Here is a 15977-nt window from a genome sequence, read left to right as displayed (position 1 = left end):
ACAAAAACCCAAAACACTCAGAAATAAATAAACAGACAAGTTTACAATCTTGCTCAGTAAATTTGTGCAACACCTCAACACTGGTGAACATGTATGTGCTTGTTTGTGTATTTTTATATGGTATAAGGCTCAGGGATGGTCGCAAGTTGATTGATCTATGCCAGCAAATAAATCTAAACCAGGCCGATAAATCCATTGTTTCTCCAAGCTTTAAATGCATTACAGGGTAAATGCATGGATCAATAAAAGAACTGACATAAAACTCATTAATAATAAACTTGGATGGCTAGTTAATAAAAAAAAGCCTTCTAAGATAATATCAGGTTTCTAACTTTATCTTCTTGCTTATCCATTCAATCTATTTTCTGTGTGTTTCTATATTTTCTTGCTCTTTACTTCAACATATGTGTGTTTACTCTGTAATTCCATATAATATGAGGTCTAGCATGTTTTTTTGTTCATTTAGTTTTATGGAATGTTTGCATAAAAGAAACCAGACTAATCCTGAAAGGGAGATTAAGTTAGGAGTTTGTTAGCTCAGTTTTTTTAAAGATATTGAAAGAAGTCTGAAGCACTACATATGCATGTTTTCACAACACACAACTTTCTGTCATATAAAAATTAACCTGTTTGCTTTAAATCTTACAGTTTGGTGTGTCTGAAATCAAAAGTAAAAGATAAGCATTTGTAATATAACCAAGGCAAATTTTAGCACAAAGAACATAGTGCTGGAGCTTCACATCCTTAATGGGAATTTCCTTTTGTAATATATAGACCTCCAGTTAACAAAAGAAATGTTCTTTTGAAATTCCTGAGGAAAAAAGTACCTGATTCATGAAGAAGAAGGTTAATATACACAGAAAACAACAGAATTACTCTGACAACAGCATCAAAACATAAGAAAAGTGATGCATGGAGAAGCAATAAAAGGGTGTGAGGCACTGTAATAGAAGACAGGAAACACACACTCATTCCACACACACAGTCTTACCAGCATAGAAATCAACTCCGCGGATGCGAAATGTGGCTGGAGCTGAGACGGCAACAGAGTTACGACAAATACAGATGAGAGTTCAGACAGAAGAGGGAAGCAAATGATGAGAGTGACTTTAGAAAGAAATAAAAAACAATAAAAACAAATAAAGATAAACATAAAATCTGGAAATGGGCTTCAGTGATCACTTTTGTGATTTAAAAACCAAGCTTTTACTTCTAGAAAACTAAAAAACAAATCTAAACTTAAGCTAAATTTCTATCTAGGCTACTGGACAACTGAAAGTGAAAATTTCTATTTTAGAAACTTATGTTTTTTTAGGACCAAACCTGGCAGCAGTTTGAGAAAACTGCAGGGTTTTCAATAATGGCGTCATTTTCTCCTTCAGTTATAGAAATAGAGGTTCTACATGCTTATTATTTATGTTCTTTTTAAAAACACAGATTCTGTGAAAAGTTTTTTTCTGAATCAACAAATGATCCAGCAGATAAACAAGCAACAATACAGCACCCTCTTCTGAATGCATCCTGCCAACATCTGCCAGGTGTTAAGTCTCTAATCTCACCGTTGTTCCAGCGATAGTGGTCAATTTTATCCAGAACTGGAGGCGAAGATGGCAAAGGGAAGAAAGAGAGGTGATGGAGTGATGAAAAAAGGTGTGAGTATAGGATGGAAGATGGAGTGCCAAAACAAGCTCTTTCAGTGCACATAAACACACACTTCCTGGTAAACTACAGAGTCGTGGTCACACACTCTTACCCTCCAGGGCGTACTTCATGTCCTGAGCGAAGAGGATCCACATGACCTCAGCGCTGACTTTCCCCACACTGAGTTCCTGAGGAAACCTAGAAGGCAGACAAAGAATCAGCTGTTTTTCATGTGGTAATTATTAGTGATGATGTTCAGTCCAGTGTTCATAAAAGGCATTGCAGCAGGTAAACACTTGAAGCAAGTTAGATCAATATACAAACATCAAACTAAGAACAAGCCTGTGTTTAATCAGACCATGTTTACAGAAAAAAGACCATTAAATAAATAGAATATACTCTTAGAAATATGAGGAAATAAATGATTTTATCAGTGGAAATGTATTTTCTGTCCCAAACCTGATCAAAATCAACCCAATTCTATTGATTGATTGTCATTATTTAACCATTACTTTGGCATTTTTGACCATATTTCTAAATTTTTCCCTTTTTAATTGGAGATAATGTTGTCCGTGTTACAGCTAGTGGCATGAATTTTTGCTAGTGGTGAGTGGATTGATCCAAATATCGATAATATCGATACCAACGTTGGCATCGATATTATCAATTTAACATCAATACTAATGTACGGCTAAAAAACTATAAAAATATCCATATATAAGGATAATGAAGTGGTTTTTGGTGGATTCGGTTCACAACTGTGACAAAGTACCTGCATAAAGAAAATTAGCTTCTCTTCTCTTCTCATGATGCCAAATTCGGATTAATGGTGAGTGATAACTTTATTGTATTTGGGTTAATGGTTTAAAATCGACACATTAATTCCACAGATTAATCTCTTTAAATTAACATGTTTATTTTGACAGCCCTTTTAAAAACTCATTATCAACAATACTAGCCCATTATTTACGTGGTATCGGTAATCTTGCAGTATCGCACACCCCCAATTTTTGCAAGACCTCCATCTATCTGTCAAATTTTTAAATTCCGGTGCTTTATTCTCTCACGTGTCTTTTATCATCTTTTTTCTACTCTGTTGATGATTTTTGCAAAATCTGATGACGTTCATGGCCAACAACATGCATGTCATATATCATGTTTTTTCTGCTTTTAGGATTTAAATTCTTTGAATGTCGGTTCAACTATCTGAATTGTCAAGAAAAAAAAATTAAAACATTAGATATTTTCTACACTATAAATATTAAGGGGTATAATACTTTGGCAGTAATTAAAGTCTTAGATTTGTCAAAGATTAGCAGTAAAATTTGATTGCATTTGAATTTTTCTTGTAGCTTCAGATAAAATGACACATTATGTGAAAAAAATGACATGTATAAAAGGACTGCTATAAAATAATCATACATCCATATTTGTTATCAGCTTTTTTTCCCTCAACATTACTTAGAAACTCCAAACTGACCAGCATTCAATCATTTTTAGGCTTTTAACCCTTTAAACCCTTTACACCTGTATTTATTTAGAATTAAACAAAACAAAATAGATAAAAAAAAACTCTTCAATAATTCTATATAAAATAAAACTGCAATAAAATAAAATACAATTAAACATAAATAAGGATAAATCATAAATAAATAAAACACAAATCTATATATAAATATGTGTGAATAAAAGCAAATAAATAAAAATAAATTAGTTAAATAGAAAATAAAAGGAGGTCAAAGGTGGGCTGAAAACCTACACGTGCTCAGAGAAAACGTGCAAACTCCACACAGAAAAACTGCAGCTGAGATTCAAATCAGGAACTTTGACCAGAGTGAGGTCTCATTTCATTCATTTTTCAGCATACTGGAACTGAACCAGTTTGAATCATCAACGTGACACATTAAATGAAAGATACTAACTGGTTGATGATGGGTGTGTATGAGTTCTTGTCTTCCTCGATGATGGACACGATGAGCGTGATGAGTTTAGGCCAGAAGTCCAGATTCTGGATACTTGGGCCTTGCTCCTCTGGCTGGCTCTCCTCTTTCTTTTCCTCCTCCTCCTCCTCCTCCTCCACCTCGTCTTCCTCCTCCTCTTCCTCCTCTTCATCATTTTCTCCTGCCACACCTTCTGGTTTTTCTTTCTTCTTTTTCTTTTTCTTCTCTGGCTCAGGCTGAAAGAGTTAAAAAGACCGAAGAAGAAGTTGTGAAGTTCAGCCACGGAGAGTTTAGCAGGCACGCTTATAGTCAACACACATAAAACACAATAAAACATTTCAATAAACATAAGAAACAGATGCAAAAGATATAAAACATCTTAATAGTAACATTTACAGACTTCAGTTAAATGAGTTCCTAATAAACCGTTAAAGTGACCAAAGGAGGCCAAGTTACTGAGCTTTAAGGTGTCATGGAGGGTATTCCAGGACCAAGGTGCAAAATAAGGAAGTGCATATCTTCCTAGTTCAGTAGAAATTGTTGCTGTTTTAGCAGCAGCTTCGATGAACGCACATTATAAAAGTCACTGATTGGTATTTAGAAACTTCTCAACTATAACTGGAGTTTAACCAGTATAGTTAGACTAAAATTAAGCAGTGGTGTTTTCTCCTGAGGGTCAGAGAGGGCCAGGAGACCTCACTTTGGGAATAGGTTTAACACAGCCAGCTCCTCCAGATCATCTATTGGACAAGCATTCGATACTTGGAAACTCACGGGTGGGACGGCGTTTTGAAACTGCCGGTTGAAGAGCTCCAGACAGTTGTTGAAGATGTACTCGTAAGTCGAGTTCAGACAGGCCTTCACACAATCCCGCACCACGTTGGCTGCTCTGGGCGGACTCGGCAGCTCCAGCACCTGCACACGAGCGAACAATGAGTTAGACGAAAGCTTGGATAAACAAGATGAAAAACACAAGCACAGGCCAGGCTGGTACTGGATGACAGGGGATTAATACAGACATAATGATGATGTTTTTTATGTATGGCTGGGTAATCAGTCTGAACAAAAACACACAAGTAAACACTGTAAATGAGATTCTGTCCCTTTCTTTGGGATCAGTCATCTGACTTTAACAATACATCATAAATCTCATCAATCCTGCAACCCTCTAGCGCAGTGGTTCTCAAACTTTTTTCAACATTGTTCCCCCCTGTAGAATAATTTCTCTGTCCTAAACCAGAGGTTTCAGTTTACATGTTGTCACATAAGGGCCATATTCAGCTAAATCTGATCTCCAGAGGGCTGCACCAGTAAAATAACAGCATAATAACCTATAAATAATAAAAACTCCACATTTCCCCCTTGTTTTAGTGAAACAAGATCATGATTTTTATTTTTAATGAATTATATTTTTAGAAAACATTATGAACAACCTGAAATTGCTGCTGCGGTTTCATTTTGACTTTATTACACATTTACATAATTTAGTTATTTTATTTATTTACAAATTTTTATACTTTTATATTTAAAAAATATATATTCTATTTATTAAAAACATAATACATATTTAATTTTAGATAAAAATATAAACAAATTCATCTAAGATTGTTTTATTGAAAACTTATTCATAACTAATCATTTTTAAAATAAATTTAATATATATTTAATATTTTTTTATTATATGCATGACATGATTTTTCTATTTTATCTATATATTTTTAACTTTGTTTTTATTTTTTTCAGATATACATATTTTATTTATTTTACATATGTATATATGTACACATGCATTACAACTCAACTCTACAACATCACATGAATATTTAATAACAAGTGTCTGGGAGTGAAAAATATTTCAAATTATGATTACAGTAACTTTTCAAGATCTAGAAGTTATTTTAAATGTACATACGTGTACATTTCCAGATCTTTAGTAATCACGACCACCTGAACTGACTCATTTCACAATATAAACTGAAGTCAGATCTGTTATGTAAAACATTACAGAACAATTCATCCACATTTTTATATTTGCTCATGTACCCTCTGGAGTGTCTTCAAGTACCTCAAAGAGTATGTGTGCCTCTATTTGAGAAACACTGTTATAGTCCAACACTGATCCACCCTGCATGAGTCCTGATGAGATAAATTCTGGTAACTCATCCAAGTTTGGCCATTATATAGCCCTGAGGTTATCTAATAAAAGGGCAGCTTTAGAGGGATTGTCATCGATGCAGTACTTATCTTAAATCAAACAGTGTTGATGTGTCTGATGTCTGGTGTCATATTCTGTACATATTCTGTTTCTACCTTCATCCTGAAGAAGGTGATGCTGGTGAGAAGATCCACAGTTGACTTGAGATCACTGAGACGAGCCTTGCTGCTGGCTGGGAAGTTATTCTGGATATAGACACACAAATAATCCAGTTAACCAGTAGTAGCTCAGTTTATCTTCTCATGATTTAAACTAATATGTGAACATTTCTAGGTAGAGTATTTAGAAGGTTTATGACAGTAGGGATAACTTACCTGTTGAAAACTAAAGATTTTAGATTGAATTGATAGCAATGCTGACATGTTGTACCTGTATTATTACTAATGTCGTTTAATTGTGGGTAAATCTTGGCAGACGTGCTACCTCGATGCAGAGACTCTACTTGCGTGTGCTGAAGAAAACAAAAGGATGAGCTGAGAGTGGACTCACTCTGTACATGGAGAGGTCGATACGTAGTGAGTTGTGCAGCTGATCCAGAAGCTTCACAAAACGATCTCTCTGTTGGAAAAAACAATGACAAGGCAAAGAGATTTTATTTTAATTTTACATTCTTCTTAATCAATCAGACATAAAACTGCATAATGTGTGTGTTTCATGCGTGTTGTCTAAAAGGACGACAGGACAAAGTAAACCAAAGTGGTGCATTTGTCAAAATGAAGAGACAATTCCCAAACATAAGAAAAATATGTAACCACAAAAGTTATATTCAAACTGTACAGAGTGAGTTACAGTAATCCAGCTGAGATGTGAAATGCATGGATTAATATGTCAACATGTGGGGCTGTTAAATAACATTTGGCTCAAACATTGTAAACCCATACCCGACAATACAACAATATTTTACAATATCTAACATCTGACACAATGTTTATGCAAAGTTATGTCATTCTATACACTGGTTTCCAGTGTAACCGGGTAAGATTGTACACGATGGTGGATAAAGCTGTCAGTCATGAGTTCAGCATTAATCTCCTACATGGTTCTGTTTACTGTGTTTAATGGGTTTCATTAAAAGAAAGCAGATAAAAACCACACAAGTCAATGGGTCACAGTATCTGTTTATCTTCTGCTGCATCTCAAACAGCAGTTTAAGTTATGTTTGCTGCCCTGCAGAACACTAATCCTCATTCTGGACAGACTTCGAGCTCTCTATTATTGAAATGTGCTCTCTGTTTCAGGCAGCAGGCATTGCCAGCAGCCGCTCATTGGGAGCAATTTGGGCTCAGTGTCTTCCATAAACACATGGACACAGGCCGATCAGGGATCTAACCACCCTGTTATGAATGGCCAACTAGCTCTTCCACCTGAGCTGCAAAATAAGCAGCGGTATCCCCATTGCTTATTTTCATCCTCTTGCCTTCATATGCTCTGGCTACACAAACATATTTACATGGCATGGCAATAAAACAATGTTCATTTGGGAGGGAGAATCCTCTGCAGAGGAGGGAGTCACGACATGGATGACAAGCAGAGAATTCTGAGCTTCTCTTATGGAAAGAAAAACAAGGCGGCAGGGCTTCTAGTCTCGCTGAAAATTGATGAAATTGCTTTAATTTGGATTGTGAAATAGTTAAAAGTTTCTCTGGATGCCTCCCATGCCTCTGTCTTTTATCTCCTTAGAAAAGTAGCCAATCATGTTTGAAAGCCTAGCAATTCATATGTGATTGTTAGCAGACTGCAAAGGGTTTCCCTTTGTTTTTAATGGATAAAGTATGGGCAATGTCCAACAGTAACTGGCACTTAAATCCAATAAAAATGCCAAATTCCAATCAACCTCTGACAGTTTTTCTACTCTTGTTTTGTTTGTGACTATCTGTGCATCCCATGGCAGCAGGAACAATGCAGCTAGTGATCATTTTTGTGAAAGCAGAGACACATAAAGTCAGTGTAGCTTTATGAGTCACCAAGGATGAAAAATCCAAGGAGACAAGAAGAGGCAGGAAGAAATCTACTGACTCACGCTGCTGCAAGATGAAGTTCACCTTAAATCTTTAGTGAAAAAAGATGCTAATATTCTATATTTTTACTGTCCTACTCTTTGAAAACTAAACAACTAACTCAATAATAAAAAGATATCCCAACAATGTTGTCTATTTTTATCTCTACACAGCACTGAATTATTTCCCAATAAATATTAAAAACACACCAGTGTTTTGCATTGATCCTCCTACCTGCCGTTAGAAGTACAAAATCACCCAGTTGGATCAAATATGTGTGCTCACTTTTTCCCAAATTCCTACTGTTATTCTCAAAGCCAGTAGAATAAGGTTGTAAGGAGCGACATCTGAGCTACTGCTCCACTACTTAATGTGTTTTTCCCTCCGATGTACCAAAAGAAATCCCATTCACAAGGCACCATCTATAAAAAAATCTCAGTCCACATGAAAATGCACAGATATGACTGAAATGCTGTCAGGAGCATGGGAAAGAGAAACTAAATGTGGCTCAGACACTGACCGGTTTGAGGCGACTGAACTAGGCTGTAAAGTGGTGTCAGATGATGGATGACACACAAGAAGCAGCTGTGGTAACCTCTCTGGACCTCATATGGGAATGCCCCATGGTAACGTACTAGAGTTTTTGGCGACATGTCTTGTCAGCATCCCCTCATTTATGTCTTTTAGGAGATAAAACCGAAATCCTGACCCCGTCAAAAGGAAAATACTCTGTTTTGATGGTTGGAACAGCCTCAGCTGCCAAAGTCATATTAAGACTCTGGAAATCATCCACGAATCCAACACTCCAAGAGTGGAAAATCCTTTTGAGTAAGAGCATATTATATGAGGTTATGCTGACCAGAATAAGTGGTAAGGGGCCTGTGGCAAGTAGTATTTTGGGATCATTTATGGCCCATCTCACCTATAATTAATAGCATGACTGTGAGACTACTGTATTGCTGGATGATGATGTTGATGTAGTTCTTTCATAATTTTACCATTCGTCTGACTTAGCTTGTACATGTTTGAACTTTTTGCTGCTTCTTCCTCTTTAGCACTTCCTTGGAAAATTCAAAATATTGAATGATGCTGACTGATTATCACTCAAATGTTTGGTGAAATCAAATCATAAAAAACAACAGTAGAACTCGTGGCTATGTTAAGTAATTATTTCCACATGAACAGTATGAAGAGAACTCAAAGGACCGGGACTGAACAGATGTGTAGCTTTAACAAAACCACTAATCAGTGAGGAGAACCTGGAAAAAAAAAAGGATTCAATTTGTCAATTTGTCCAAAGACTGGACTCTGGAGCAATGGAAGGTCATGTGGTCAGATGAGTCCAGGTTTGCCCTGTTTCAGAGTGATGGAGCATCAGGGTAAGAAGAGAGGCAGATGAAGGGATGCAGCCATCATGCCTAGTGTCCACTGTACAAGCCTGTGGGGGCAGTCTATGATCTGGAGTTGCTGCAGTTGGTCAGGTCAAGGTTCAGGTCTAGGATCAGGTCTAGGTTCAGGTCAAAGTTCAGGTCTAGGTTCAGCAACAAAATGTGTCCAAAGAATGAGGTCAGCTGATACCTGAATATACTGAATGAGCACGGCCATATTCCATGAGGACAATACCAGAATTCAGTGAGTTTAGCGAGTGGTTTGGGAAACTTGAGACATTATTTTCACACATGGACTGGCCACCACAGAGTCCAGACCTGAACCTCACTGAGAATCTTTGTGATGTCCTGGAGAAGACGTTGCACAGCGGTCCGACTCTCCCATCATTACCAGGTTCTGGAGAAACGTTAACACAACTCTGGACGGAAAAACAGGTGAAACTGCAGAAGCTTATCTAAACGATGCCAGAGAGTGCTGCTGTAATCAAAGCCAGATAACAAAATATTAGAGTGTGGGACTTTTGTTTGGACGTGCTGTGTATCATATCTGGAAAGACGTCGGTCTGTTAGATTTTATTGTTTGACAAGTTGGAGTGAAAGCAACTGATGAGTCACATGACTTTAATCTTTACCAGATTCACAAAGTTGTTTCCATTCCTTCAAAAATTAATCAAGTATTCGCAACAGGTAAGAGCTATCTTATCCTTTTAAAATGTGAGGTCCACCACTTGGGATTGTTTTTGAGGACTTTGGTGTCCAGCTGTGCAAAATAATCATCTTGGAGACCTCTCTTGAACTGTCTGAGGTAAAAACCTCTAATTTTGTCCTGCTTTACTTTATCAGAGTTAATCTTTGCAGAGATGATGTCCACGTGTCATACTATGACTGGATAGAGGTTTAGATCTGCAGCTGTATCTGTTCTTGGGGCTATTTTTAGTTACTTTTTCCTAATTACATTTTCTAAATAAATGGAAAATTGGCTAATTGACAATTACAGTAATATATACCTGAAGTTGTCTTTTTACATTTACCTGAAGTCTAAAATCAAGTCTCAACCTTCTAACAGCTCTGTGAATGATAAAGGGTGAGATAAAATGTACACACACACACACACACGCACACACACGCACACACACGCACACACACACACAAAGACAGGACCGGAGCTTGGTTTTAACCTTTAAAAAATTTCACACGGCCACAGTAACCTTCCCTCAGGTAAACTGTCCCACATCAGCCCGTTGTTACTATTTCACTATTAAAATGATAATAAACTCCTTGCCCCCTTTTCCTATCAGGAGTTCACAAACCCTTTTATCCTCCGCTGCTCTGACACAATTTATGTGACTATAAAACACTTGGAATATGTTCCATTTCATTAGAGAGGTGACAGATTTCTGCCTCAGCTGGGAGTAATTAATGGTATAAGCTTTGCTTGCCAATTAGATAAAGTAGTGAAGTTGAATAAAAGAGGACAGAGAATAGTAATTATTGCTTGCAGCTTAATTTCACGTTTTTACATTAAGGCACATTTTTCTGACTGTAAGCTGTCGGTTGTTATTACCATTAAAAAACCACCCGTAAAGGTTTGTTTGTTGTTTTTATAAATTAATTTTCTGTATATGTTGATCTTTAAATATTTCTAAACAAAACATTTTGTGGTGGTTTTGAAGCTTGAATGGGGAAATGAATTTCCTCACATTGTTGTGACACCTGAAGTCGATATCCCCACAAAAGCCTCTAAACATGTCTGTGCATATACCTTTCAAACTCAGAAAAACATACTCGGGTCCTGATGCATTCACAGACATGTCTGTTAATCCAAAAAACTAAAGCTCTGTACTTACATCCTCTGTTGCATTCATGGAATGACACCACATTGAACAAAACAGAATAGTTTAACCAAATTAAATTATTTGCTTAATTTGGTAGCAAGTAGTTGGATTAAATCTTTTTCAGATCAGTAATTAAATTCATTCCCAGCATTATTTCTACCCTCAGTGCCACACAGATTACTGTTACTGGTGTTACTGGGAGTCTCTCCTTGTACGGTCTACTACACTGATGGTGCCAACGTTTACATTCAAACAGAACAAAATCCAACAACATCTAAAGTAAAGCACAGAACTCACATTTAGAAGGTAGATGTGTAGAAAAAAGGAAGACTAAAGTGCAACTGATGTTTTGCCTAAAAAGTTTATAGTATTAAGCTAATTCAAATCTCTCGACCCTGGTTGAGCTTTTCAAACAAACATAAAACCTTTATGATATAACAGCCCCAACAAAAACAGCACAATGAAATATTAAAACAATATACACTTAATTCCTGTCTACATGATACAATCTAAAAACTCACAATCTTACTCCACAAAAAATAACGGATGGATGCGTTTCTTTAACTTTAATTACTTTAATACTAAACGGCAGCAAACCCTAAAAACAGTAAAAAATAAGTAAAACATCTTTTCATTACTCACTGCAATAATCACAGTTATATTTTTATTTATTTATTTGCCTTGAGCCCTGATTCAGTGACTATGTAATAACCATGTTTTTGTAGTTTTAAGTAATACCTTCAAAGTTATTAAAAAAAAAGACAAAAAATGTTCAGGGCACCATTTTAAAACGGCAAATCTGAGTTGTGCCAATTTTACACAAAATCATCAATCAATAACTGAGAAGAATCGTAAAGGGCAGAAGGCGGATCTATAGGATTCAGACAGAAACGGGGTGGCGTGGAGGAGAAAAAAGTCAGAGAACTGAGAAAGAAGTGAGGAGAAAGGCTTCACTCAAGTTTCACCACCCAGGAAAGAGAGAGAGAGAAAAAAAGAATAAATCACCTCATTGCCATAGCAACAGGTGCACCGAAATTGGCTTGGTTCAGGACAAAGAAAGAAAAGAAGGCCTAGAAAAAAGCAATTGGAAAGAATGTGGTCGTTTTTTTCGAGGGATGCCTGAAAGGCAGCATGCAGCTCTACAAAGGGAAGAGGGACTTTAAAAAGGGACTGACACACAGAGCATAAGGGTTTCCTTGCATGAGATGAAATAAAAAATGTCCCTGCTGCATACACACTCTTTGGCACTTTATCAGGTCCACCTTGCTGGTTTGGACCCTCTCCCTCCTTCAGAACTGCCTTAGTTATTAGTGTCATAGTTTCACAAGGTGTTGGAAACATTCCTCAGAGATTTTGCCCCATACTGACATGATAGCATTACCAGTCAACACCGTCCACCGCTGCAACATAAAATGTATTCGACCTGGAAGCGACATATATGAACCGTTAGCACTCAGCTCAGATGGACAGAAAGACAGACGACAGAAGTTTTAGTTGCTTTTAGGGGGAAAAAAAAAAAAAAGACTGGCCTCTGGTGCTGCGTGGCTAAGACGATAAAGACCACCAAGCTGGTATCAGCACGTTTTTTTTTATTCTTTTTTTTTTTTTTTATCTTTATTCTACTTTATTTGAATAAATTTGCTTGATACACGCATACTTAAAAATCCTGCACAGCTCTGCTGCCTCAGTACTTCCTTTCAGTATTTTATATCATGAACATTTTCCTTTTTTTTTCTTGCTTACTTTACTCTTGCTTTGGGAACGTGAACATTTTCCATGCTGATAAAGCCTGATGAATTGTAATGGGATTGAATTGGAATTTTAGAAAGAAATTTGCTATCATTAAGACCACATTGTTTTGCCAGGTTTGTGGTAATCTCACCTCATTCTGCACAACTTACAGAGTGTGCAGGTTTATGGCTGACGGGCCTGCCTGCAGCCTGGTTCTGTTGACCATCTGAATTTCTTATTTTCAGAAGGAACAGGCACAGATCCCTCTGCAAAACTTCGACAATTAGTTCCCAAATAATTAAAACATGTCATTTAAAAGAAGGATGATGTAACGCAAAGGTAAAAATGTTGGTTTTTAAAATCAATGAAAGTTCTTTCCTGTGCAGCTGTATCTATTAATCAGCGTATCTCCAAGCTGACAACCCAGAAAAAGATGTAAACAGCTGCAGCCTTGAGTGGGAACAAGCCTGTCTGCATTCTCTGACCCCTAAAAGCAGGAGCACTCTGACTGCAGCCTTATATATCATTAGAGTGCAGTCAGAGGGAGAACTCAAATTGGCACTACTGGCAATGGTCCCAGGAGTCATTAAGTTCGGTCTCTTGCTGTTATTGTTCGCGTATGATGCCCGCAGGCTGAATCTGGGCCATCGTGAAGCTCTCAGAGCGATAAGACATCACTGTTTAACAATGACGATTAGTAGAGGCATAAATGTGCACCTGCTGGGGTTTGAACACACCACGGATGAATGTGTGAAGGAGAAAATAAAGCTCAAACCTATTTCACTTTGTATAGAAAGTTTTCTTAAGTTTAAAAGCTGATTGTAAACATGTCTCTCAAACTCACCTTAAAAATGATCTGGATATTTAAGCCATCCACATTAGAGGGTTTACAGTCTCCTTTTATTCATCAGTTGTTTTTCAAACTCAACCTTTCAAACTCACTTATAGATTTCTGGATCAATCTATAAGTGAGCCAAATGTTTTGTGTTGTGTTGTTTTTACTTTTGGTTTTCTTGTTTTATTTTCCTGTTTCTGCATTTAAATAAACACAATTAAATCAATAAAAATATAGTGAAGAGAAAACAGCTGAGGTTTACCAAAGAGATAAAATGAGAACATCCAGTTTGTTGGGTTCAGTCTTCCAGCTGCACATACGTTTTTTAAAATTGATATCGAGCAGTTTAACACAGTTTTGTTTTTGTTTTTTGTTTTGTGTTTTTTTTTGACAGATTTCTGATTGCATCCAAATAATTTAATGCATTTCTTTCTCTCTGCAGCACTCATTTATTTTTCTAGTATATTATTCAGATGATGGTTCGATAATAATTGTCTGCTGCACTTAAACTTTTAGAAGTTTGCCTCAAATCTATTTTTATTGATAAATGTTACTTTAACTTCAATTACTGAAATAAACAAAGACGTTCGATTGGCTTCATACTCAGCAAAAAATTGTTCTTTTTTCTTCTCCATCACTTTGAGGAGGAACATTAGACGCTACCATGTACTTTTTAATGGTGTGTGCTGTTAGCATGTATGATCAGTTTTTATTTATTTAATTATTAACACATTAATGAATACTTTTGTGTAAATGTATAAGACTTTAGCCAATGGCTACTCTCCATTTGCTGACGTAATTTAAAACAATAGTCTTAAAAAATACAACATAAATATATAAAATGATAATGTACATTTGATCCCTATTATTGCACTTTCACCATTATAAAATACACCAGTGCAGTTGAGGGCGAGACCATGCACAGGAATGAGCAGGAGATATAAAACATGTGGAATTGATCAACACTAACCTGCTACGACTGGTCTCCACATGTTTGATAAATACAGATGTTTTTTTGTATTTACGACTTTTATAGGATGGAGTTTGGGACAGTTTCTGTGAACGGAGGATAAATGAGGGCCCAGAACAAAATTCAGTGGATTAAAATGATAAATATTTTATTTTTCCCAGAGAGATGATTTGAATATATAAATACAAGCTGAAGTTAAAACGCTATAAACTTGGGAATAGCCCAGCATGGTCTTCATTTGAACCTGGTCTCGGTGAGAAAGTCTTGCAGTAAAGTTTTGTTTACACCTTATCAATCACAAATAGCCATTTTGAAGTAGAACATTTAACATCTGGTAACATATTTTTAACACAACCAAGGCTTACAGATGTTCACTGTTGCCATAGAAATATCCAGAATGAGGCTTTAGACATTGGTTTTATAGTAGGTTTTTCTATTTTTAACTTATATATTAATCTATTCTCTCTGTATTTTATGCGTTTATTGAGTTCCTGCAGGTATAACAACTGGTTGTCAGTAACATTTAAGTTTACTTCTCCCTACCTCTTTTCAGACATGTCAGTGGGGTTCAGTTATGTTGTTAGATGATTATGTGTATGTTTTGGTGGAATTAATTTGATCTGTCTGAATAAACATAAACATAAACATAAACATATAAGGCTATTCTTGCACTGGTTTATGTGTCTTTGTTCTCTACAAAGAGCCAGTGACCATCATGCCTCATGTTATTGACATTTATATGAATTTTTCCTGAGTCCGGACTGAAGAGGGAAAGAAAATCTGAAATTTGCCAGCCACTCAGATCATCTCACAAACTGAGCTGAAAATGTCGGGACTTGTTTCTTTTCCAGTTTTTCATTTTTTCTTTCTTATCTGACAGCGAGAATCTGTTAAACAGTACCTGTTTTTAATTGTTGCCGACACCAACTTGCACCTGTTAAACTGTGTGAAAATGATCATTTACAGTTAAAACCTCCTGACCCGGCTGCCCCTTTTGTACAAGGTCTTGATGTCAGTGAGATTTTATTTATGATTAAATAAAGGTTTCATAATGAAAATGATTTGTGATTCTATATTTTTAAATTTTGCAATACACATAATTTAATTAACACTAGAAGTCCCAGAGAGGGGTCAATTGACCTTTCTACCTTTACAACCCAGAGATGGGTCGATTGACCAGTAGGATTTTAGCTAAAATCCTGTCTTAAGCTGCGAACAGCTTCTTTTGTTTGTAGACGAGTCAATTACTGGCACACCCCAGGAGGGCGCATACTTAGGGGAGACACTGTAGACTCTTGAAACTGGACTGTCAACTTTTGCCCAAAGCTTGGCTTGAGACACTGCTTGGTCCCCTGAGTATGAGATTGGAGTAGACCTCAAACAGATTCAGAAAGGTTTTCCTGCATTCTAGTATATTTCAAATAA

General features: G+C 36.5%; 1 protein-coding gene across 1 annotated transcript in view; it reads right to left on the bottom strand.

Annotated features, from left to right (window-relative positions):
• Positions 1 to 15977, bottom strand: part of LOC121648534 (protein unc-13 homolog B-like) — a 181405-nt gene that overhangs the window by 37445 nt on the left and 127983 nt on the right. The window contains exons 23-27 of the mRNA XM_041998727.1: positions 6286 to 6354; positions 5892 to 5981; positions 4365 to 4496; positions 3564 to 3700; positions 1754 to 1839 (exon numbers count right to left, since the gene is read on the bottom strand). Coding sequence (XP_041854661.1) covers positions 1754 to 1839; positions 3564 to 3700; positions 4365 to 4496; positions 5892 to 5981; positions 6286 to 6354 — 514 coding nt within the window. The remainder of the gene's footprint in view (positions 1 to 1753; positions 1840 to 3563; positions 3701 to 4364; positions 4497 to 5891; positions 5982 to 6285; positions 6355 to 15977) is intronic.

Source organism: Melanotaenia boesemani, chromosome 11, assembly GCF_017639745.1.
Source record: "Melanotaenia boesemani isolate fMelBoe1 chromosome 11, fMelBoe1.pri, whole genome shotgun sequence".
NCBI lineage: Eukaryota > Metazoa > Chordata > Actinopteri > Atheriniformes > Melanotaeniidae > Melanotaenia > Melanotaenia boesemani.
The sequence above is the reverse complement of the archived record's forward strand: the minus strand, read 5'-3'. Positions and strand labels throughout refer to the sequence as shown.